The sequence below is a fragment of the Epithele typhae genome (genome assembly GCF_022376455.1).
Source record: "Epithele typhae strain CBS 203.58 chromosome Unknown BXZ73scaffold_58, whole genome shotgun sequence".
Lineage (NCBI taxonomy): Eukaryota > Fungi > Basidiomycota > Agaricomycetes > Polyporales > Epitheliaceae > Epithele > Epithele typhae.
The window spans coordinates 165,199-188,778 of record NW_025954249.1 but is presented as its reverse complement, the minus strand read 5'-3'; the positions used below and the strand labels follow the sequence as shown (position 1 = coordinate 188,778).

Sequence of the window (23,580 nt, the reverse complement as noted above, 5' to 3'; positions counted from 1 at the left end):
AAGCATAGACGCGTGGCGCGGGGAAGAGCGAGCGAGGAGCGCCCGTCCGTCCTTTCGTTCCTTCTGCCCCCGATTCGGACGAAGTTGGCTCTCCAGACGCCAAAGGACGTCTGATCAGAATCCGCCACGTGCGATCAGTCCGTGGGCCGGAAGACGCCGCCCCGGCTCCGCATCCTGGCGCTCTCGTGGCCGGCTGCCGTCGTGCATCGTCAGCGACTCATCGTCGTCCGCGACGCTGAGCGCGAGGGGGTCGGGGGGGTCTACCAGAGTCTACGTCCGTCTCTAGCTCCCAACCCTCACCTTGTATCCTCTCTGCCGTTGTCGTCGTCAACCTCTCCAGCGCAGTCGTTCCTATGATACTCGCCCGCCTCCATCTCACCGCGCTCTCCCCCGCGGCTCGCCTCGCCTGGATACCGACCACCGCTGGCGCGACGTCGGCAGCCACGCGAATGCCCGCATCGAGGCTACTCTCGTCCGCCACCCCGGCGCGCGACGCGCTCGCGGGAACCGTTCCCCTCCACCGCGCATGCGTCCTCCTCCACACCCACACCCCGCCCTCAACGTACCCCGCGCGCTCCAAGTCGCCGCTCTGGCGCGAATTAACGCTCAAGGGTCGTGCAATCGGCGCAGTCCCGAACTTCGCCTGGGCGCCGCAGCAGGAAGTGCACCCTGGGTACGCGGGGCTCGGGGAAACGGGCGAGGAGGGCGAGGAAGCGTACGTTGCGAGCGTGTTTCTCCAAGGGCGGCCGGTGCCGCTCCGGGTGCCCGAGGTGACCCTCGCGAACACCGACGCGGTCCTCGCGCGCATAGGCGCGCAGCTGGAATCTAACCACGATGGGCGGAACGGAGGCATGGAAGAGAGCGATAGGAAGAAGGCGATGCCCAACCTCCACCTCTACGTCTGTACCCACGGCTCGCGCGACTGCCGGTGCGGGGACCAAGGGAGCGCCGTCGCGCGCGCGCTGCGGAACGAGGTCGCGCGGCGTGGGCTCGGGGGTGACGTCTTTGTGGGCGACGTTGCGCACGTCGGGGGACACAAGTCCGTCATCCTTCCTCCTCGTCAGCTCTCTTGATGCGCGCTGACTGGTATCCGCTTACGCCCTTCGGCTACGTTGTAATGGGCAGGTACGCCGCGAACGTCCTCGTCTTCCCGACTGGCGACTGGTGAGTGGGCGCCCATGTGCACCTCACGTCTCGGTGCCGCGAACGTCTGCCGCTGTTCGATGTGCGCGCGCGAGGACGGCAACTGCGCGTTTGGTCGCTTGTGCCAGAACGTGCGCTCATCCGATCACGAGCGCGACTTCCAGCCGTGGTGTTATCTTGGCCACCGCACTGACCAGCTCCCGCAGGCTGGGCACGGTCCAAGACTTTGACGCGCCGCACATTCTGGACGAGATCCTCGCCCGGCACTCCGGCAGCGGCGTGCTCGCGCACACGAGCGCACCGCCGCTGTGCCCGCCCTTCTGGCGCGGGCGGATGGGGCTCGACAAGGACGAGCAGCTCGCGCTCATGGCTGCGGCGTCGTGAGCGCGTGTCCAGATGCGCCGCAGACGGATGGACGCAGTGTTTAGAGGTGTGCGTGGATGGGGAGACATCCGCAGCTGACGTTAGCACACGTACGGCGGTGGGAGTCACGCGGGAGCAGTCAATGTTAATGAAGTTGCTCGGCAGTATGCAGTTCGGGCGGCGGCCGCGGGTGCGGAACGGTGCACCAGCGCTCCGCCGCACACTCGCTATCCCTTCTCCTGCCTGCTGCAACCACCGAGCTGACTGTATTCCGTCCATATGTCGTAAGCATTACTCTTCCGTCTGCACTGCACGCTGGCGCCCCCCCCCGCGTCGGATCGCGCTAGTGTCAAGTGGCTTCCTCAAGCGAGGTCTCCGTCAGACTCACCGCCCGCCGACTCCGACTCGGCGTCGGACCGTCGCTAGCACGCTGCCTCAGCCTCACAGTCCGCGAGGCTGCGGCCTGCGTCGATATACTTCTGAGCGGGCCGACGGCGGCGCAGGTACGCTACTTGCTAGGCCTTCCACAATTGCGATGCGTCGCTCAACCCCAACGTTACTCTGACAGGAAACATGGTGCTTAGACCGCCCTTGACTGATTCCACATGCTCCAGGCTGACCTAGCACCAACGGCACAAGCCACGCCGGTGACCCAAGTTTATCAAATGAAGATACCGTTCTATTCACAACTTGCGGAGCCGGCCACAGCCTCCTTGGACAGTTGGTAGTGTTATCCACCCACGTCGTAAGCCCAGATCTACCGAACAGTAAGGGGTTCATTAATCCCGATTCTGAGACCTCTCCGATCCCAACGCGAGCCCTCTTCCGAAAGCGGGACGTGGCGCCGCAGGACAGCCCAGTGCAACATGCGGCGGATCCAGTTCACGAAGTGTACCTGCGTACACCACAATACCTCTGGTGACCAGTCGACGGCATGTTCGGGGTGTGTGCGCACGGTGACCTCTGTGGCACGATACATGGGGAGCCGCGAGGCCTCGGTTAAGTATACGCATGCGGAAAGGTTCCGAACCTGGTGGGACCTGGACGGGCCTAGGTAGATTGAGCCGTTGTCGAGGAGCTCCTGACACTGACGCCAGATACCAGGCACAAGAATGGTTGCTTGCTGTCCATCAGACGTCCATCTGGTCACAGTTCTGGAACGTCAGCGGTGGTTCTTCTGAACTGATCCTTTTTCCAGGGATATATGTCTCGCTGCTCAAGCGCTCAAGATTGAACGCTAGGCGAGTATTTCCGCTGGTTGTTGCTCTCCGGAGAGCGGCGAAGGGATGCTGTGAACAGGACCTGGTCACAGAGTCGTCCGAGTACACTTATCTGGGATGTGGTATCTCGTTGGACATAATCCCGCACTACTAACTATCCGACCCGAGCAGCGTAAACATGCTACGTGGATAGTGCACAGTGATCCTTCTACTAGAAGGACAACGTCGACGGCTTCACGCCTCTGTCAAGTATATCCTGAGGCATCCGGACTTTCGCCCGGTGTTGTTGTTGTTGTATTCCAGTTTAACGCCCGTCAGGGCCGAGCCCTATGGTAGGCGGTACGCTACCTGTGTAAACTACAGCCGACGGGATAATAATTAGAGGCGTCCTCGCGGACGCCCCGGCCAACGGTCTGGCCAACGGAGTAAAGTACGGAGGGGACTGGCGAGACCGTGTGGGGGCCGTGAGGTGGGTGTGGTAGCGGGCGGGTGTGAGAAGGTATGAGAGGGGCATGCGTCTGCGGGAAAAACCTCTGCCCCGGCCATTCAAATATTCAAGGCTCGCGTGGTGTCCGTGTCCGATTCCGCACCTTCCAGCTCGCGCCCGCCCTGGGCGCAAACCGCTCCAGATCCTCCGGCCCCAGCAGCCAGTGTTCCCGCGCCCGATCGACCTCCTGCACCGCCCACCGGTCCTTGAACGCCCGCGCCGTGAACGGCGCCCCGCGCGCGCGCGCGACGCCGCAGAAGCGCCGCAGCATCGGCACGAGCAGACGCAGGTCGCGCTGCACGTCCGCCCACCGCGCCGCCTCCGCGCGGAACGCGTCCGCGTCGACGCGCGTCCGGCGCACGCGCACGAACGTCTCCCGCACGCGCCCCGCGGCGAGCAGCGTCGGCGTCTGCGAGAGGAGCATCTGCGGGTACGTCCGCGACCAGGTGTGCATCCACGCGTGCACGCGTCTGCCGCCGTCGTGGCGCAGGCCCTCGGTCTTGATCTCGAGCAGGGCGGACTGGGGCACGAACGCGCCCGCGGGCACGACCGCGATGTCGGCGCTCCGGGGCGGCAGCGCCGGGCGCTCGGGGGGATCGGGGGGAGACCCGATGGGGGCCTGCGCGGGAGGCGGAGAGGTGGACGAGGGGTCCGCGTCTTGGGGGATGCAGGCGTCGACTTCGCCGGAAACGACGAGCCGGAGCCCCCCGAAGTCCTGTGGGGAGCGAGAGATCGGCGTTCAGTGTGCGGCGAAGGCGGCACCAGCGTGCGGCCAGGATGGCACGGTGGGACGCTCACGTATTGGATGGCCCGGTAGTGCTCCAAGCCGCGTTCGCAGCCCGCGCCGGGGGCCGTCGCGAGTCTCTCAAAGTCACTGCCGAAGGAAGTATGCGGCCTTTGTTTGCGTCCCCACGCGAGACGGCGGGGCGTGGGAGGTATGCGGTGAAGCAGGACGGTTCTGCCTGTGGTGGGCTGCACGTCGAAGCGGGATCCGAACGACTCCAAGCCTCGCACGTCTTTCCATGGCATGTGGGGGTTGGAAAAACGGTGGATCCAGTGAAGAAGCGTCCGGAGCACTCCGAGGTCGGCGACCACGTCTATCGTGGACCAGTCGACGGCACACTCGGGGTGCGAGAGCGCGATGGTGTCCGCGGCTCGGAGCATTGGAAGCATGGCCTCCGCAAAAATCCGAGGGGTATCGGGAACGTCGCACGGGACCACAAGTGGTAGGGGGAGGTCGAGCCATTGTCGTGGAGATCCTGGCAACGCAGCGCATCTGGTGAGCACGTCGGAGGGTCATGGAGAAGGCGAGGGGAGTACCGGGCACGAGGATAGTTGGCTGCGGGTCGTTTGTGCGATTGTAAGAGGCCACGTATTTGACGTTCTGAGGCACCAAAGGAACATCATCTTGACCGATATCAATGGGGAGTCTGACGCTTCTCGTGACGCTGAGTCTATGTTTCCAGATTCTAGAAGATGTCGCGCTCTCAGCATGACTCGAGAGTGAAGTCGATCACAAAGGCCTCACTGTGGAAGAGTGCCACTGGCAATACCACGAAGGGACGACGAAGCGGAGCTGGCCATGTACTAAACCCAAGTCGAATCGCCTCTCGGCGACGAACGGCTGGGACGATTACCCACTACCCCCGGCTTTCTCCGGCTGATATAATGAAATAATGCAGTCACATGGTTAGCTCCCTGAGACGCCCACCGATGGAAATCGCCCAGCGGCCAAGCCTGCCACTGGTGACTTATGAACTCAACTCCACCGATATCGCAGCCCGCCCCACCTTTGTGGATCCCAGTGTTTGCCTGCGTAAGCGTTACCTCCAAGTCTTCGATGCCTCAACCTCTCGTCTCATTTTAGAATTGAGTATGCACAACAGCCAGCGTGACGGGTGGGAGCCATCTCTGACACAAAATCTCGGGCACGGCCGCGGACGCTTCAAGGGAGAGGCGCACGACGAGCACGACGAGGCTTCAAGCTTCGGGAGACAGAGAATTTGTCGTGAAGCTTCTGGCATTCAAACACACCGTACCGTATGGAGCCCGACTCGCCCGGGGATGCGGGGGAGGCCGCACCGTAGTTTTTTCTCTTCACCTCGATCTTCTCTCTCTGACTATTCATACCGGTCCAGCAAGTAGATTCAACATGTCGGAGAATATACCTCCTGTTGAAGTCCTACATCACGAGATGGTAAAAGCCCACCGCTCGTTCAAAGTAGTGGGGAGAGTCGAGAACATGCTCGAGGACATTGCCAACCAACCGCTTGACGACCTACCCATCCCCTGGGGCACCTCGAGACCTGGGCCAAGATCTTGATCTACCATCACGACGTCGAAGGCACGCGAACGCTCGCGCCCGACAACCCCCCGTAGAACGGCAGCTATTCCGTAGCTGAACCAGAAGCCGCACTTCGACAAGGAAGCCGAATATCGTACGTGGCGCCGCCGACCGCTTCAACGCCCCCCTCCAAGCCGCGCGCAAAGACCCTCCGCGCCCTCCACCCAGTTCCTCACCTCACGCCCGCGTGTCTTCGCCGCCGCCGCAGTCAAGGACGCGGGTCTATAGCTCAACCTCCCGTTCGCGGCGTCGCACACGCCCCCGTGCATGGACAGGCCGCCGTTTCCGTGGGTGGTGCGCGGGGTGCTGCTCCCGTACATGTTCGCGTGGCGGTACTCCGGGCGACTCTCCTTTCTGTCTTCTGACCCTGCAGGTTCGCAGGATGGGCTGGCTGACGGTCACTTGTGCTTCGTCCGGTGATGGAAGCACTCGCCGTATGATGCGAGGAGGGGAAGTCTCGCCGACCGGCAGTCGTGGCGAGCTTGTGTATCGTATGCCGTGGAAATCCAAACGTCGAGACTCATATCTCCCGACGAAACTAGCTAGTGCCGTCGAACATTATTTGAACGAGGTTTCCGACAACGTACAGACGCCAGGACTCGGGACTTCACTGTCTGCGTCAATTTCCACTCGGCGCAGGTTAGCTTGCAACGTGGATCAGTGTCGCTATATGCACTTGGAATAGGAGACACCTGGCAAGAGAGCTGGACGAGCTCCGACCTATTATTGGGTCCGGTGGGAGTTTTCGGACGCCAGTAGTAGACCCCCTCGGGCATCGGCAGCAATTGGCAGAGGCACAAAGCACACCTCGAAGGTCATCATTGCGCCAGTTACGAACACCGAAGATTGCGACAAGAGCTCAAGTCCATTTGTTGGAGGCAACTAGCCAAGGACATGATCTCCCCAGCAATCACTCCTTGGGCGACCGGATAGCGGTGAGCATGAAGGCGGTTGAAAACTAGGGCGAACAGAGAGCATCAACCGCACCGTCCTCGGTGCGCCCCCTCAGACGGAATGCGGTATCGAAAGTACATGCTTGTACGCCATTTGAAGGCGAAATGCATCCGCTGAACAAACAACTTACGATCACGAGTATCGAGAGTGCGCGCGCATCTGGCAGGGCACTTGAGTCCAATTGAATTAACATGCGCCAGGGGCGGCGGTGAGCAATCAATGTGTAGTGTGTACAGTACAAAGCACTGAGCACAGATCGTTGTGCCTGGGATGCCCTGCTGAGAGGCTTGTGAGATGATCAGGCAGTGTGGCGGGATCGCCAGTCTGCTGATGCGCTGATCCAGTCCTCGCGAGCCTCCAAAAACGAGGCGCGAGCTGGGCTGACGCAGCGCTGGCGCAAGTGGACTGCTCGACTACTTGTGATTGAAGAGGGAGCAGATAAGACTGTTGCATCGCTCACCGTTGGCTGGGCAAGGCACAACTCCGACGTGAGCGGGAACTGGAGATGTATAAAACTTGGTTCAAGTGCGCTGTTGGATCCTCAGCCTCCGCTTCATCGACTTCTGCGACCAACCCTTCTCTTCTTGCAAGATGCAGTTCGCCACCAAGTTCTTCGCCCTCCTTGCTCTCTTTGTCGCCGTCCAGGCCGTCCCTTCCCCGGCTGGTAAGTCGCTTCTAGGGCTGTCATAGAACCGATTGCTGATCATGTCTTCTGCGTCCAGCCGATGGTCTCGATCCTCTCTGCGGCCGTGGCGACGGTGTCGAGGCTGACTGCTTCTAAGCAACGTACCTTGTACTCGGTCAGTCACCTTTGGAATGGACCTCAGCGCATACAGACTCACCTTGTAAGGACAGCCGGATGACGTCCGCACACATCCGTTGGAGCTGTAGAAATCCTCGATAGACATTCCTGCCTGGCCTGAGAGGATGGTTAAATATCGCTTATGTATCTTGTCTGTTGTACTGTGCAATGAGTATCACCCCCCTTGCTTTGATTTCAGGGTGTGATCTGCGTGAAAAAAATGCATAAGCATATACGACACGCAACGACACCCGAGGCCTTACCGCTCGAAATGAGGGCATCCAGCACAGGTCAAATAGATCATCCACCAACTCGTTCCGACACTTGGGCAGCATCTCGACCGAACACGAGTCTAGCTCGAGCTGACGTGCACACCTGCGCCTTGAGTGGATTCAAATTGTCTAGGAACTACGATGATGCCAATAATGTGAGAGGGACGGTTGTGATCAAATACAGCTTGTTGTTGAATCTTCATCCAGGATAGCAGTTACGACTAGAGAAATCTGCGAACGCGCACCCCATCCTCCACCTAAGTCCGTCCACACGGCGAGCCAGGAGACTGCCTAGTAACCGACGCCGATGAGGTAGTCGGCGAGGCTCTCGACGGTCGGTGTGCACTCGCCCGCTTGAATTGGCGCGTTGTACTCCGTGACGAGGACGGCCTGCTTCGTCTTGACAAGCACGCAGCCGTCGCCCTGTAATGCGCATGAGCAATCGATCGTCCGATATTCAACTGTTTCCAAAGTGAAAACGCCGCGAAACAATGCAAAGTGATGTGATTACGACGTAGACGGATGTGCAGGGGTGGGCGGGGATTTGTGGAGAGAAAGCAAAAGAATAAAGGAACAAGCAACTCACCCCCTTCTTGCCGTAGATGCTACGGTCATTCGCGGAGAGCGTGAAAAACTTGTTCCCAGAGAGGCGGATGCCATGCGTCCGTGCCTCCTCAGCGTTGTTGAACATGCTCACGATCTTCGTCTGTTCCTCCGGCGTGAGCTACGAATGTGCCCACCGGACGTCGTTTCCATCGGCGGAGCGTTCGAGAGTGCACGGATTGTCAGGAGGCGGTTGGGCCGGAAGGAGAGGGGCGATGAGGGTGTATGTGAGGCGACCGGCAAAGGAGATTGGCGAGCCGAAAGTGGCGAAAAGGGAACGGTGATGTCAAATACGCACAAGGGAGCGAGCTCTTCAGCGCTGTGCGGCACGACCGAGATCGCGAAGGGGGGACGCACCGTGAAACCAGCAGACGACGCCCAGACGCCGCCTGCGAGACCGATGATGGCAGCCTTGGAGACTTTGCCACTGCCGATGAGGTTGCTGTCGACGTAGGCTGTAAGAGTCGATCGGTCGCGTTCCAGGTGCACGAGGAGAGGCGGGACATTGAGCATCGCGCACACGAACAGCGCAACGGCCACCGACCTTGCCAGGACATGGTGCGAGAGCAAGGAAAGAAAACAAGAGAGGAGAGGGCGAGAGCCGGGGTGAGAGAGAGGAAGAGAGGCGGGCGGATCGGGCAGGCTAAGTACGAGCCTCCTCTCTCTGCCGCATACATCCAATCGCGCCGGAGATCGCCATCCGATAACACCCGTACACCAGCCCATTAGGCCCCGGCAAGCGGCGGATGTTATCCGCCTTCTATCCCGTCAATCCGTAGCGCAACGACGTCATCATTACTGCTCGCTCTATCCTACTCCTTGCCTGCCGAGCGCTCTCGACCTCTCGCCGACGCACGGCCTCCTCGCGTCGTCCGTACACGTACATATCCCGCCGCCGTATGCTCAAACACGCATCACCGTGCCCCTACAGCGCTCCCGCGTAGGAGAGCGGAACCTGCAGTATGCTCGACTCCGCGTTCGTGGACGGAACATTCGTGTAAATATCTAGCTCGCTCGTCGCGTTCGCAACGTCCTCGAGGCCGCATACCGTCTTGAAGTCACCGATAGTTGCCGCGCGTCCGGCAACGTATTTATCGAACGACGCGAGCGGGCACGATCCCCCGGGTCCGCTCTGGCAGCCTGGCACCGGAGTGACGGCGTTGTTGATCTATGGACCCCGGGATTGTTAGCGCAGCGTTCGAAGACATGGGGGGCATAGATATGCAGCCCACCTTCACACGAATGTATTTCTTCGCGCCTGGGCTGGCGCCGACGCCAGGTTGAGCTGGCCCGCGGTGTGCTTCACGCTTGAGCCTACGCGTGGTCGCACGAGAGACGCTCGAGCGCGATGAAGCCGCGGAAGGAGACGACGTAGGACGAGCGGAAGGTCCGCTTGGGTTCCCGCTTGGTCGAGCTGAGAGGGTAGACAGCTTCATGCGAGGAAGTGTTCCAGAGTCCGAGCGCCGAGAGAACCGGGGGCAGGTTGTTGTCGTGCGTGAAGCTCATGATCAGAGGCGAGGGCGTGAAGTTGCCGGAAGCTGCGTCGGCGCTGTTGGGGCCGGTGACGAGTAGATCGGTGGCCGCTTTGACGTAAGGAATGCCGTTGACAGCAGAGAATGGGTTTCCAGGACCAGCACCATAGTAGTAGTTGAGGTCATGAGCATATTCGTAGTCGAGCCACTCGGAATCTGCGCCAAGAGTCAGCCTCTACGCTCTCTTTCCACGCCGCACCAAACGCACCCTCAAACACATCGCAGAACCGATGGTCTCCACTGACCTCAGTCTGGAATCCGCACAGATCTTGCATGACGCCGATGTCCGTCTCGTCAAGTTCCAACCCGTCGAGGTACTTGTTCAGTCGCGCGGCAATGGCGGGCCGAAAGAGCGCGCGGTAACTATCTGCGAGAGACGACTTGTCTCCGGACTTGTAGGTGGGACACGCCGCCGAAGGCGTAAGGGAGTCGGCGAACGTATAGTTGACCGAGTCTGGCATGGTGACGATGTGGCCCCGGTTCGCGTCCGTTGTTGAGAGGTAGTTGCCCGCAGAAAGGTAGCCGTGCACAAACCAGGTCGCGGTATCCATCACACGCTGTTGACCAGCAGCCCTGTGCATCAAATAATGTGAGCAACGAAATTATGAGGGAGATATATGCGTGACATACCAAACAGTGAAGTTGTCGCCGCCGGCAGTGAACCCATAGCGCTTGCGAAGGTCAACCCCAAGATCGAAAGCCTCCCTTGCGCCCGTGCTCGACAGGTAGAGCGGCTCATGGCTCACGTTGTCCACGGGCACGGTCCACGAAGGGATAAATGCCAAGGGTCCCTTCGCGGTAAACGTCGCATTTTGGAACTTCTCATACAACGACACCCACCCGTTGTACGAGCCTGGCTCGGGGTACCGCCTGGGTGTATGCGCGTCAGAAGACAGGTCGTCTGACCGGGGATGGGGGAAGAAGGGCCGGAGTAACACGCGGTGGGGTGGACAAAAAAGGACAGAAACTCACGAGCCATGGCGCACTATGTACGCCGCCTGCTCGACCTTGCACTCCGCGGGAGTATCAGAGCCAATGCCGAACTGCGCAGGCGCGTCGAAGTACGGCGACGCAGGTCCTGAGTGCTGCAGAGGTTTGAATGCGTTTCCGGACGCGTTGGCGACGGAAAGCAGGGCCAACGAGACAAGGACAGTCCTCACGGAGATCATCGCGTGAGGGATGCGTCCGGGACAAAGGCTGGCGTCGGGAACGGTGGGGAGACGACCTCTACGAAGTTCATCTTCTCGCGCGCCGGGTATTTAACGGAATATGCGTTGCCATGCTTGACAGAAGGTCGAGAGGCGAAGAAGGTAAAAGAGCACGTTCGTGAGCGATCAACGGGATGGGTGGAAGAGGGGCAGAGTTCCTGGCCGACACGCTAACCCAACGGTAACACTATTTCTGCCATAGCCGAACAGAGCCGAACTCCCACCGCGGCCCGTTTACGGACCGCGGCTGCTGATTGGCCATGTTCCCGACGTTCCGTACCAACGTTTCTCTGCGTTGTGCTAATCGCAGTGCTCCTGTCAGGCACAGCTTTCGCGGGACTGCGTCAGGTGTAACGCGTCCACCTCAACTGCACCGACGACCAACACACAACACGACGTATGATGCAGGATGTAAATGCACTTCAGATGTGGGTAACAAGGAATGGAGAATACAGCGATCCAAAAGTGGGGATATAGATACGTGCAGATCTATGCAAGCAGCTGGTGATACATGCGAATACATCCTAGCCCTTCCGAAAGCGCGAAAGCAAAAAAAGAAACTGCACTAAGAACTAGTCTGGAAGTTCCCATCCGTACGTCCGCCCCGTATCTTCGCCGTGATAAAGTGACTCTCCCACAAACTTGAGCGCAGTCACACATGGAATGGCACTTCGTAGCCGGCTCTCGTTCTTCACCTTGAGGGTCTTGACAGTCTTGAATTCCCAGCGCGCCTTCTCCCCTTCTGGTGTGTTGTCCGTGTTCCATGTCCGGAGGGTGATCGTGCCATCGGGCGCGCCGGTGGCAATGATATCCTTTTGTGAGTAGTCGCGCTCGAGGAATGCTATTGACGTGACTGGAGGCCACAATGGTGTAGGCGCAGAATTCGTCAGGTCCAAACAGGCGATGGGTCGTGCGTTGACAGTGTGCAACCATAACCAATCTCGTGAGCATGTGGCGATATAACCCTGTTTTCAAGTTAGTGACAGCTCATATCAAGGAAAAGCGCATTCGGCTCACAGTACTCTCGTTCACAGCAGTAAGATGGATATCTGTAGCTGAACCCGTCCCATGCCAGATTGAACGTGTGTACACGCCACGATTGAGGTCCCACAGCGCAGCACTGCCGTCTTGCGAACCACTGACGATCAAGGACCACGCCCGAGAGGCCGCTATACATGTCACACGCGCAGTGTGACCACGCATGAGATGCGTGAGCGTGAGGGACACCGGTTGCTCCCGACTTCGATCGTTCCTGCTGACGTGCCACAGTCGTACCATGTTGTCTGTGGAACCCGTGACGAGCGTGTCCGTATCTGCGAAGGTCGCGCAGCAGCAGAAAGCAGATTCGATGACTTGGGACACCTGCGATAGATGAGTGAGTGTCCCGATACACTTAATGCGTGGCTTACCCGGCGATCAACAACGACTTTTAGGGTACCTGTTGAGACGGCGCCGGTGTCCCATACGACACTTTCATGAGGCCGGGACGTCACGCAAAGGGTCCCCTCCGCGCAAGGTATTACTTGTTGGCCGATGAGGTCGAGCACTAATCGCTTTATAGGCATTTCAGGACCAAGGTCTTGTAAAAAGATCAGACAACCAGTATCAATAACAAATACCGTCTGCGTACCTTTGAGCGGGCGAGACCCTTGTGTGAGCAGATGGTAGTCTTCGGCGATACCGTAGATCTGGCCCAATGGAAGTGCCGAGTTGCCATGCATGTTGCGTGGTGGATGAGGAGTAGCGAAAATCTTGCGAGGTGTTTGACCAACTACAAAGAGGTGTATGTTAAGGGCTTCATCGAGCCGCGTCGTGGAACTCACAGTTGTGAATGATACCAACAGTTGCTTCTCGCTCGAGGTCATCGGTGATAGCATCGAGATCTAGAATTTCGTTCAGACAACCAAAATGCAAACTCCACTTCCTTGCTTACCAATTGCACCTTCGTAGCTGAGAGGGTGGAAGACGTTGTAGGAGTCGGCGTCGGCCTGTTTGCATCCCCAGATCAAGTCTATCCATGTTGGCAGGTGTTCGCTAACAAAGTCACTTTCGAGGGCCTTTCGATGCATTATGATGAACAAGAGAGGATCGTGCTTCGCCCAGGGAGGGAGCTTGACGTCGTGAATTTTTTCTCCAGTGTTCTGTTGCACACCAAAGTCCAGATTCTGCGAGTTCTCAAGGAATCTAGTCGCGACATAAGATTAATACATCACTGAACGTAGGGAACAGAACGCTCACTCAGGGCAGGAGAAGAATTCCGGAATGAGTTCGCGCACGTCTCCTCGGATGTCCTGTGATGCTGAAGTGTAGGCTCTCTTGATGTCGCTACATATGTTGTTGGTACGGAGTTAGTTTTAGTGCGGAGTACCACGCACACGAATAGTCGATCAGGGAGATCCCAATCACCCCCTTGCAGAGTCTTGAACATGTGCGTGAAGGGCTCCATCCGGATGAGAAAATGGCATACGATCATTGAAGAACTGAAGTGAGTGCCGTAGTGGAAAGGCTTCTCCTCAACACTCATCAAGTTCTCGTAGCGTGAGCGAGCAGCCTCTTGACGACCTTCCGTAAGAGCCCCCATGGGCAACGACAAACTACGTGCCGGTTAGAGATTTGTCAAAATACGCAAAGAAAACTGCTCACTCCCGGAAGGTGTCAGTAGAGAAGAAGTCAAGCTTCTCTGATGTATAGTCACTGAGCACCCATGCTGCAATACAAGTCAGCTGATGACTGTGTAGTAGCTCCGAGATTGCTTACGGAATACCGGGTACTGAGTAGCGTCGCTTGGCGTTCGTCCAGAGACCTGATTCAGGATGCTGAGATACGTGAACTGTTGGCAGAGTCAGTAAATACTCATTCTCACCATCCTGTTCTTACATTGGAGATCTCGCGAGACTGCCATTTCCTCTGCGCGATAGAGAGCTCGTCCGAGCCAAAGCCGTTCAGGTACTTGCCTCCGAAGCGTCCGCTAAGCTTCCCGGTGAAGGGCGACTTCATCAAGCCCGCGCTTCCAGGGTCCCCGCCGAACGATCGTATGATGGAGGTTAGCCTGCCGGTCATCTCTCGCCGTTGTTTCCTGTCCACAAAAACAACGAGCAGCGAGCGGCTGTCGCGGAAGTACAACTCCAGCCTGGGGGGAAATGTCGTCAGTATCGTTGATTTGGGGCTGCGAGGTATCACGTACGCGACATCTCGGAACAAAAAAGTCCTATCACTTAAGCTCATAATCTGATCGTGTGACCTGTTTGTGTATGAGCGGATGTAGGTGAAAGACGGCCTTGTACCACCTACCATCGTTGGGCGCGTTGATGGTGTTCAAGGTCCATGACACTGCCGGGCACGAAGAACAATTTTCGTGGTGCATCTTGAGCCTCGATGACCTCGCCGTCGTCATTCTCAACCAGACCATCAAGGAGGTATAGATGGCTGCGACCGATGATCAAAAGACCGGCTACCACTGCAGTCAGCCTGTTTTCGCAAGCAGAAGTTACTGCAGACTTACGAGATGAGTCGACACCAGATATCCGCGCAACGGTCTTGACAGCGTCGATGATGTCGCCAGGTTCTAGTTCGTGTCTGACTCGACGATGCTTGTCATCCACGATTTCTTCACCCAACTGATCTATATAGCACATAGGCAAGAGACCCGGTGAGTGCGAAAAATCTGACTCACCATCTTGTTCGGTCGCCGACAGCTCGTACGATTCCGACCACGGAGGGACCTCGAGCTGCATGATAGACTGTGTGTCGACGTCAAAGTCCTGTACATCAGCGATCTGTTGATGATCGACCTTAGAATTAGGCATCTTCTCGTCGTCTTGCTGGAGCTTTTTGCTGCGCATAGTATTTAGAATCGATGGTCTTGATGGACACGGACTCTGCTCACCGGACACGATAAGGCCCCTCGGTCTCATCTAACCGCCAGCTAGGTTTGATGTCAGGCCTGGCCCACAACCCCCGCTCTGTTGTCAAAACGGTAGACCAGTCGGTTAGAGCAGCGATCTGCCGGTTATGTTCACGACTGATAACTCTGTCAGCCGCTCGAACAATTGATAGTGCATCCCAAGACGACTCACAGATCGAGTGCCGTCTTCCGTAACCGTTTCTTCTCCGTGATGATAACAGACTTGCGCCATTCGTGGATGCGAATGATGGAGCGCTTGACAGCACTCTCTCCAAGTTGCATGCTAAGCCTGACTGAGGCCATTCGTCTCCGGCGACCCTTGGTACCAACAATTGCCGCGGCGTCGACGCTCGTCTCTTGGGTCGAACGAGGGTTGAGGACGGCTTCGACCGATTGCAGCACGTTCATGATCTACGACACGTTAGATTCGTCACCAGTTTAGTTTTCAAAGGCAGCTCACCTCCTGTTTCAGGTTGGATGCCACGGCGTTATCCAAGGCGATGCTAAGGCCGAGATGCGAAAGCTTCTCGAGGACGCGGACAGTGCCTTCATCTATCTCATATGACTGGGCCACTGAAGACGAGTACATTTTGTAGGCCTCGATGAACTGCTGAGTGATCGTGTTGGAGCGGAAAACTTCGCGGAACGTCGGGCTTGCCGAGTGCGTCTCAATGAGGGCCTCAAGTAGGTGTTCAGCGTTGGTCGTTGCCGTGGCCCGTGCTATAAAACGACAAATTGGCGACAGAGCACCGTGGTGCGAGAGATGGCTTACCGTCGGCGTCTTCCATTATCCTGCTCATGTCTAAACTCATCTTCAGAGACGAGAAGATTGAAGGCACGATATGCGGGCAGACCACGTGAGGAACGATCTCCCTCTTGTCGCGACTCCGTCCAAGGAGAACGTCCCACGCAGCGTCTTGTACGGTGGCGTCCCAGCCGTAAGGGAGAACGAGCTTCAAGATATTCCAGCCGCTGACAAGCTCGAACTTGCGACTGAACGAAGTCGAGATCCCAAGTGCCGTGGAGATCATGCGCAAGACGAAGTTGGCGGTGACTGGGGTAGGACGGTCTCCAAGGAGGAGGAGACAAATCCTGGTGAGCGGCAAGCACGCAGTAAACTTGTTGAACATGGTGGTATTGTCGAGGACTCCCACAAGCATCTTGAGCACCTGCTCGGCCTTGTACTGGGCGTTCACGTAGTCGATGCGAGAAATGACAGAACGTGGAGAGCTAGCACCGTGGCTCGCTATATGCGTGCAAGCACGTTAGCCTGTGGATTAGGTGATAAGAAACAATCACTTACAGTCATGGAGGTTGGCGGCCAGATAGGAAACGATAGGCCGTATGGCATCGTCAATCGAGAAATGTGCCTCTGCAACGACGCGGATCGTCTCCAACAGGAATGGCATCATGTCGGCGGGGTACAAATTTGTCTGTAGGACGAAGAGCAACCTCTTGACGATACCCATTTTGCTCAGACGCTGCTTGATATTGAACCGCTTGTGCCGACTGGTGTCCAATAGCGTGGCGAAGTGTTCAAAGTGCATCAGCTGGATCTCCTCGCGGGTGTGTGCCCAGAGCTGGAAGTCGAGGGCGATTGCGCGGTACGCGACGGTGTTGGTTACGGTCGAATAGCTGTCACGTAATGAGTATGGCACTAGATAGACGACGGTGCAGAGGCACTCACTCAGGGTTACGGAAGTTCATACCGAGGAATTCGAACAGCGTCTCGAAACCGGTCGTGTTGATCAGTAAGGATTTCGATCGGAGGATGTGGCACAAGATGTCGTAGCCGCCTGATCACATTAATGTTAAACATGGCGAACGCGATATCCCGAACGACGACTCACGAAGTTGCTCCATGTCTTCCGAATTCTGCCAACTATTACGTAGGCCGTCGGTCAGCACACCGAGGGCGCGTGATAACTCGTGAGAGTTCTGCGAGGACACAAGGGATATTAACCTTCGTACAAAGGAGGCAAACATCAGACTCACGCCAGCTATCTGTACCAACCGCAATGCAACGGCCGCACCACCAATCTCCCACATAGCGAGGTCGAGACCGTTGCATCGAGCAACAAAAACGTCCTTGTCCAGAGCCGCATCATTCAGGTCGCCCATCTCCTTGTTCTCAAACAATGTGGTCGCGGAGGATATAGCGAAGATTAACGTGGTCTCGGTGATCCCCAGGCCATTCTTGAAAGAGTTGATCAGGTTCTTCACCTCCGCCGCAGAACCCTTCGCCTGTTCTGCACGTGCATGCAGGTTGATGTTCAGTGCAGTCGCAGCCTCGTATGTCAGGAAGCGGACGATGTCGCTCGCTTGGAATCGAGAGACGTAGCGTGGACCAAGGTCGTGAATAATTCGTGGAAGCTCGTCCGCTGATATGGATGAATTAGTTGGGGGCTCCCACATGCACCCCTGACGCGACACAAGGACTCACGCAATGGTACACAGATGAGGTATGCAGACGCCATGCACCAGTTGAGACTTGCCCCGTCGGTACTGTCACCGATGGTGTATGGACGGTCCACCGTCGTGTCGCCACGCGGATACACCCATTGTACAGAGTCGGTCATTGTACCGTCAACGAATAGCCCTGAGATAGAGGATCAATGACCGCCCAGGTGTGTATAGAACACCACTCACGAATTGTTGGCTTGGAGCCTCGATGTGGATAGTGAACGAGCGTGACGTGCGTCCAGCGACCTTTCGCAAGGCGCGCCTTCAAAACTGCAGGCTCCTTGTTTCCCGTGCTGGCGCAATCCAAGTTCCCGTCGGGGCGCAGCTTCAGGGAGAAGTACTCCTGGTCACCGTTGGAGATGGAGAAGAGGTTGTGTATGCGATCTCGCGGGACTTGCTCAATCCAGAGCCAAATCTGACGAAACCCGTCAATCTACCATCCCTGACAGGGGCCTGACGCGCCATACCATGAACGTGAACCCTGTCGACGGCACCGCTCTCGACGCGTTCCGGCTGACGCGGATCGCCGCGGGCGACTCCAACGAGAAATGGTCCGGCCACTTCGTCTTCATCCCTGCCCGCAGCACCTCTAGCAGGTCCGGGTTCAGCGTGTCGTCCGGCCGGACTGCGAACTCGAACATGACCCGCGCGTCCTCGGTCTGCACGTTGTGGTCCAGCAGCCGCCTCAGTAACTTCTGCACGATCTGCCTCTCCGGCTTCGGCAGCTCCGTCGGCCCACTGAGCCGCTCGAACAGCGAGCGGACGAGCCCGAGGCTGCTGAGCACGCACTGGTTCCGGTGCTTGTGCAGCGCCAGGCGCTCGAGCAGGCGGGTACCCATGTACCGCAGGACGCGGTCCTCGCGCGCGGGGAGCGTCGCGGCGTCGTAGAGCACGCGGACCGCCTCGGGGACGTGGATCACGCCGAGGTGCGCGGCGAAGTCCTGGAACTTGCGGTCCATCTGGGCGTAGTCGGCGCTGGACATGTGCAGGAAGAAGCGCGCCCAGGCGAAGTCGTGCAGCGCGAGGCACGCGAGGAAGCTCGCCGTCTGCTTTACGGTGCGCTTGTCCGTGATGAGCGCGTGGGTCGCGTGCTTGAAGGACTCGAGCCCGACGTGCGTCTGTGGAGCGCATACACCGAGGTGCGAGGTGAGGCAGGGGAAGGAAAGCGCGCGGAAGGAGCAAGAACGCACCTGGAAGTACTCGACGTTCGCGTTGTGTTGGTGCAGGGACTCCGAGAGAATGAGAAATACCAGGCGTGTCGACTCGAGGAGTTGCGGGCCTGCGCTTTCGGCCTGCACCTCCTGGGTGAACTGGGGGTGGATGGTGGAGAGCACGCTCATGAGCACCAGGAAGCCGTCCATCTCTCGAAAGACGTCCTTCGTGCATGCGTCTTGCAGCATGATTTTATGAATTTCGGTGAGGACCTGTGCGCGGCGAGCGGGTCTCCGTCACAACGAGACGCAAGCAGCGAGCGACGGCGAGACGCACCTCAATCCTCTCCGCTAGCGTTTCTGCCGTCTTCAACCGCTCCGTTGCATTGCGCATAAGCTCCACGAGCACATCGCGCGCGAAGTCCTCCGGGTCGATCTCGTCCGGCGCGTCGACCGGTTCGATTTGCTGGCTCGTGGAACGGGGCGAGAGGGGCGAGGGGAGCGAGAAGCGGGAGCTGAGAGGGGTGAAGAGGGTGCGGAACATGACGACTCAATGCACCTGCCAAAGCGGAAAGCTACCAGAGTTTCAAAAATCCAGAGTTCAGAGTGACATGAGTATCGTATGCGGAGCGGGTGGCGGTCGAGGAGGAGGAAGAGTTGTCGTGCCTTCAGCCACGAGCGGTTGCGCGACGTGATGTGAGTAGCCTTGCATCATATCTCCAACCAGTGCGCGCGTGTCTCTGAATTTGTCGACGCGACCGTCAATCTTCTACATATTCATGATGCATTAATCCTCCGCGCCCAACAGCTACATAACGATGTCGACCTCACCACCGTCGGCGACGACCCCTAACCCTATATGGCGGGTCCTCCTTCGGACGCCACCACATGCGGACACTTGCCCCTCATTGCGCTACCCCGGCAATCGCGGAAAACAGGAGACTACGCAGCTAGGAAGCAGTGACTGTGTCAACGAGCCAAGCACAAGATCTTGTTAGGTTGATTGATCAACCATGCGTTGTGCTTTCGACCAGGCGAGTGGTGGACCATCTTCCAAAGTTCGTAGATAAATACTAGTAGCTAAAGTCATGTCTGTAGATATTAAGCGTCACTCGAATACAGGTATCACCGCCATAGCGAAACCAAGACCTCTACGTAGCCAACCGAGCCGGTAGCAATGTCTGGTTCGGACCAATCACTGGGCGAAAGCCTCCGCAAGGAACTGCTCGGTCTGCTTCTTATGGATCGTCTTGCTGCCGGTGGCGACAGAGCCTGTAGGCTCACGGCCGGCGTAGAGCGGGTACTTGCCCTTGTGGTGCACCGTCTCGTTCGCCGCGGTCTGGATGCGAGGTCCCACGTATGTCCAAGCACCGTTGTTAAGCGGCTCCTCCTGGCACCAGACGATGTCCGCGTTGGGGTACTTGTCGAGGTGGGGAGTAATCTAGAGCACCAGGTGGTGAGCATGGTAACGTGCATGTCAGAGAGGGGAAACTTACCAGGTCATACGGGAAGGGAGAGATCTGCTCGACACGGCTGATTGCGACATCATTGATACCCTTGTCCTCACGCTCCTGGAGAAGAGTGTGGTAGACCTGACCCGTGCACAGGACGTGTCGGCGGACGTTCTCCGGAGCAACCATGGTCTCTGGATGAGACTCAGGGAGGTAGCGCTGGAAGTGGGTCTCGCTAACCATCTCCGAGAGATCGGAGCGGGCCTTGGGATGACGGAGGAGGGACTTGGAGAAGAAGACAATGAGAGGCTTGCGGAAGCCACGGTGGATCTGGCGGCGGAGGACATGGAACTGCGAAAGAACGTCAACCTGGAGAATCTATGATGCAAACCGACCAGTGACACTTACGTAGTTGGCAGGCGTGGTGGGGTAGACGATTTGCATGTTGCAGTCCTGGTGTTGACGCTCAATCTTTTCCGGCGAGGGGTAAATGTGCGGATGGTCGTCGCAGAGCTGGAGGAAGCGCTCGATGCGTCCGCTCGAGTGCTCGGGACCCTGGCCGTCGAAACCGTGGGGCATGCTCATGACGAGACCAGTGCGCTGGAGCCACTTGCGCTCACCCGATGCGATGAACTGGTCAATGATGCACTGCGCGTTGTTGGCGAAGTCACCAAACTGCGCCTCCCAGATCGTCAACGCATCGGGCGATACAAGGGAGTACCCGAGCTCGAAGCCGAGCGCGCCAAACTCAGATAGAGAGGAGTTGCAGACGACGAAGCGAGCCTGGTTCTGACCGAGGTCGTTGAGAGGGATGTACTGCGCTTCAGTCTCTTGGTCGTGGATGACGGCGTGACGCTGAGAGAAGGTTCCACGCTCAACATCCTGGCCGGAGACACGAACGTGGATGTCCTCGAGAGCAAGCGAACCGAAGGCGAGCGCCTCAGCAGTGGCCCAATCGATGTTTGTGCCCTCTTCAATGGTCTTGCCACGGGTGGTGAGGATACGAGCAAGGTTCCTGTGGGGCTTGAAACCAGGGGGGAAGGAAGAGATGGCCTTGCCGATGTGCTTGAGCGTTGCCTCGTCCTTGCCAGTGTGGCGGGTGGGGAGAGTCTTCTCTGCGAGCTCCTTAGGGGAAGGGAAACCGGGCCAGGTGGCAGAAAGCCACTCTTTGCTCGAAGGGACGTAGTCTTTCGCACCAGCGGCCGCCTTCTCGAGCATCCCCCATACCCACTTCCTGTGGTCTTCAATGTCCTTCTCCGTGAAGGTGCCACGGCCGACGAGGAACTGAGTGTACTTCGTCAGAGCGGTCGGCTGCTTCTCGATGGCCTTGTACATGCGCGGCTGCGTAAAGCTCGGCTGATCGGTCTCATTGTGGCCGTAGCGGCGGTAGCAAACGATGTCGATAATAACATCCTTCTTCCACTTCGCGCGCCAGTCAGCAGCAAGCTGGCAGACAAAGTTGACCGCCTCGACGTTGTCTCCGTTCACATGGAAGATGGGGGCGTCGATAGCCTTGGCGATATCGGAGGGATAGGGAGTAGAACGCGAGAAGCGAGGATCGGTAGTGAATCCGATCTGATTGTTGACAATGACGTGGATGGTTCCGCCGGTACCGTAGTTGGTGAGGTTGTGGAAGCCCATCGTCTCGTAGACAACACCCTGACCGGAGAAAGCAGCATCACCGTGGAGAAGGAGTCCCATGGCGGTGTTGTGGTTCGCCTCGTCATGCTCGAAGTGCTGAAGAGCACGAGTTTTACCGAGCACAACAGGATCCTCAGCCTCGAGATGGGACGGGTTCGCCACGAGCGAGAGCGCGACCTTCTTGCCGGAGGGAGTTGGGCGAACATAGTTGGCGCCAAGGTGGTACTTGACGTCACCGGCGGGGAAGTCATCGTCTTCGGCAGTGCCAGAAAACTCGTTCAGGATGGCCTCGATGGGTTTCCTGATAACGTTGGCGAGAACGTTGAGACGACCGCGGTGAGGCATACCGATGGTGATGTGCTTGACGCCATGCTCGACGGAACGGTCAATGAGAGCCTTCATACCGGGAATGAGCGACTCGCAACCCTCCAGACCGAAACGCTTCTCGTTGGGGAACTTGCTGGCGACGAACTTCTCGAACGACTCCGACCAGATGAGGCGGTCCAAAACCATGCGCTTCTCCTCCACAGTGTAGTTCCAGGGTTTGGGGACCTCGACGCGCTCTCGGATCCAGTCACACTGCTCCTTGTCGGGGATGTGCACGTACTGGAAGCCGACCGCACCGCCTGCATCCACGTCGGTTATCGAGTGTCACGCCTGCATACGAACAGAGCACTCACAGTAAAGACGCTTGCAGAGGTTGATGATGTCGCCGAGTGACATCGTGTTCCTGTCCTCAGTGGCGAAGTGAGGGAGGATACCAGGCCCAAGGGTGATCTGCTTTTCGAGGTCGCGCTCGGTGAAGCCATACCGACTGAGCTCAAGCTCGGGAGGGTGCACGGGGTTCAGGTCGGGGTCAAGGATGCCGAGGGGATCAAGCTGGGCGATGTGGTGACCACGGACTTGGTAGGCGCGAACAAGGAGTTGGACCTGCAGAGTTGGCACGGATAGGTCAACCGTTGCGCTTCACCACGCAGAATACGGCAAGCGAGGTGGATCACCCCTGGTGCCGAGGCGACCGCGAGCCCTAACCGACACGCGTGCAGAGTCGGGACGCACCTTCAAGTGGTCGTCGAGCTCAGCCCCACCGCTCGCGTGGAGTGCAGGAGCGCCGTCGGCAGGAGCGACCGCGGGTGGGGGCTGGAACGCCTTGTAGCTGGGGAGACCCTTGTCCATGCCGGAGAAGTAGACATCCCAGGACGCGTGCACAGCCTTGGGATCCTGCCTCCAGAGCCTGTACATCTCCTCGATGTAGTACGTGTTCGTTCCGTTCGCGAAGGGGTCGTTGGGCGACGGCGGGGCGGCGGACGCGAGCCCGCGCGAGACGTAGCGGAAGCGCGACCCGTGCAGGGCCTGCACGACACGGGGGAGACGAGCGATCCTGTGCATCGTCGGTGGGGGTGGTGGGGGGAAGAAGGGGGTAGAGGAAAAGGCGTGGCTCGCGACGAGGCGGGAGGTGAGGGTGATGACGAGTGGACACCGTTTTTGGGAGTTTGGCGTTCGGTGCGCAGACGGCCGACGCGCTCATTGGCTCGTCGGACGTCCAGTGCGCGCTCGATGCTCCGTCCCCGTCCGTCATCTGTCTGTCCTCCTCCTCCTCGGCCGAATCGCGGCCTTGCGATTCAACATGCCGGGATCTGATGCTCGCCGATGTCCGACGCGCGCGCAGGGAGAAAGTTCTCGCGCTGACGTCGTTCTCCAATCCTGCCTTGCTGATAGTTCCGACCATGATATTGGCAAACATGGTTGTCGAATTCCGAACACAGCACGGGTGCCGCTGCGGCGCCCAAATAACGGAGCAGAAACCCATAAGCTAACGATACAGTGGACTGTGTACCCACTGTATAACACCTGCCAGTCGTCTGAGCCGCCAGACGTAGCATACAAAAACCATCTCATCTCCTTGCGTCTCTCTTGTACTTCCGTCTTCCTGCTTCTTGCCCTTCGACTACGGCTACCTAATGCGCGACCCCAGCTGCTGGCACTGCCGTTCGATCGAGTAGAGCTCGACGTCGAACAACGACCCGCCTGACTCTTCGTCC

The 23,580-nt window shown here is 58.2% G+C and overlaps 6 protein-coding genes across 6 annotated transcripts; 1 reads left to right on the top strand and 5 right to left on the bottom strand.

Moving 5' to 3' along the window:
* Positions 1–449: 449 nt before the first annotated feature.
* On the top strand, positions 450–1,527 carry BXZ73DRAFT_52571 (Sucrase/ferredoxin-like-domain-containing protein; the record flags this gene model as incomplete). Its single annotated transcript, XM_048020835.1, has 3 exons — positions 450–1,039; positions 1,126–1,164; positions 1,350–1,527. 3 exons carry the CDS (start codon positions 450–452, stop codon positions 1,525–1,527), a joined length of 807 nt encoding a protein of 268 aa, XP_047874242.1.
* A 1,753-nt stretch (positions 1,528–3,280) lies between these two features.
* BXZ73DRAFT_104965 (uncharacterized protein) lies at positions 3,281–4,797 on the bottom strand (the record flags this gene model as incomplete). Its single annotated transcript, XM_048016080.1, has 4 exons — positions 3,281–3,928; positions 4,012–4,472; positions 4,534–4,682; positions 4,742–4,797. The coding sequence occupies 4 exons, from the start codon at positions 4,795–4,797 to the stop codon at positions 3,281–3,283; spliced, it is 1,314 nt and encodes a 437-aa protein (XP_047874241.1).
* A 3,079-nt stretch (positions 4,798–7,876) lies between these two features.
* BXZ73DRAFT_92084 (profilin) lies at positions 7,877–8,745 on the bottom strand (the record flags this gene model as incomplete). The annotated part of the gene is made up of 4 exons (XM_048026236.1): positions 7,877–8,008; positions 8,172–8,309; positions 8,546–8,643; positions 8,733–8,745. 4 exons carry the CDS (start codon positions 8,743–8,745, stop codon positions 7,877–7,879), a joined length of 381 nt encoding a protein of 126 aa, XP_047874240.1.
* Positions 8,746–9,113: 368 nt separating this feature from the next.
* BXZ73DRAFT_104962 (phosphoglycerate mutase-like protein) lies at positions 9,114–10,889 on the bottom strand (the record flags this gene model as incomplete). The annotated part of the gene is made up of 6 exons (XM_048016079.1): positions 9,114–9,356; positions 9,421–9,451; positions 9,507–9,876; positions 9,929–10,293; positions 10,351–10,590; positions 10,693–10,889. The coding sequence occupies 6 exons, from the start codon at positions 10,887–10,889 to the stop codon at positions 9,114–9,116; spliced, it is 1,446 nt and encodes a 481-aa protein (XP_047874239.1).
* Positions 10,890–11,500: 611 nt separating this feature from the next.
* BXZ73DRAFT_52502 (beach-domain-containing protein) lies at positions 11,501–18,990 on the bottom strand (the record flags this gene model as incomplete). The annotated part of the gene is made up of 28 exons (XM_048020822.1): positions 11,501–11,893; positions 11,946–12,290; positions 12,338–12,507; positions 12,559–12,699; positions 12,752–12,811; positions 12,862–13,112; positions 13,167–13,253; positions 13,304–13,522; positions 13,572–13,635; positions 13,686–13,758; positions 13,806–14,058; positions 14,113–14,169; positions 14,220–14,379; positions 14,431–14,550; positions 14,602–14,762; positions 14,815–14,949; positions 15,005–15,243; positions 15,293–15,552; positions 15,605–16,078; positions 16,136–16,467; positions 16,520–16,628; positions 16,683–16,770; positions 16,828–17,213; positions 17,276–17,431; positions 17,482–17,710; positions 17,763–18,413; positions 18,486–18,719; positions 18,784–18,990. The coding sequence occupies 28 exons, from the start codon at positions 18,988–18,990 to the stop codon at positions 11,501–11,503; spliced, it is 6,054 nt and encodes a 2,017-aa protein (XP_047874238.1).
* Positions 18,991–19,641: 651 nt separating this feature from the next.
* BXZ73DRAFT_52515 (2-oxoglutarate dehydrogenase complex E1 component mitochondrial precursor) lies at positions 19,642–22,927 on the bottom strand (the record flags this gene model as incomplete). Its single annotated transcript, XM_048020825.1, has 5 exons — positions 19,642–19,887; positions 19,943–20,248; positions 20,306–22,164; positions 22,219–22,468; positions 22,598–22,927. The coding sequence occupies 5 exons, from the start codon at positions 22,925–22,927 to the stop codon at positions 19,642–19,644; spliced, it is 2,991 nt and encodes a 996-aa protein (XP_047874237.1).
* Positions 22,928–23,580: the final 653 nt, after the last annotated feature.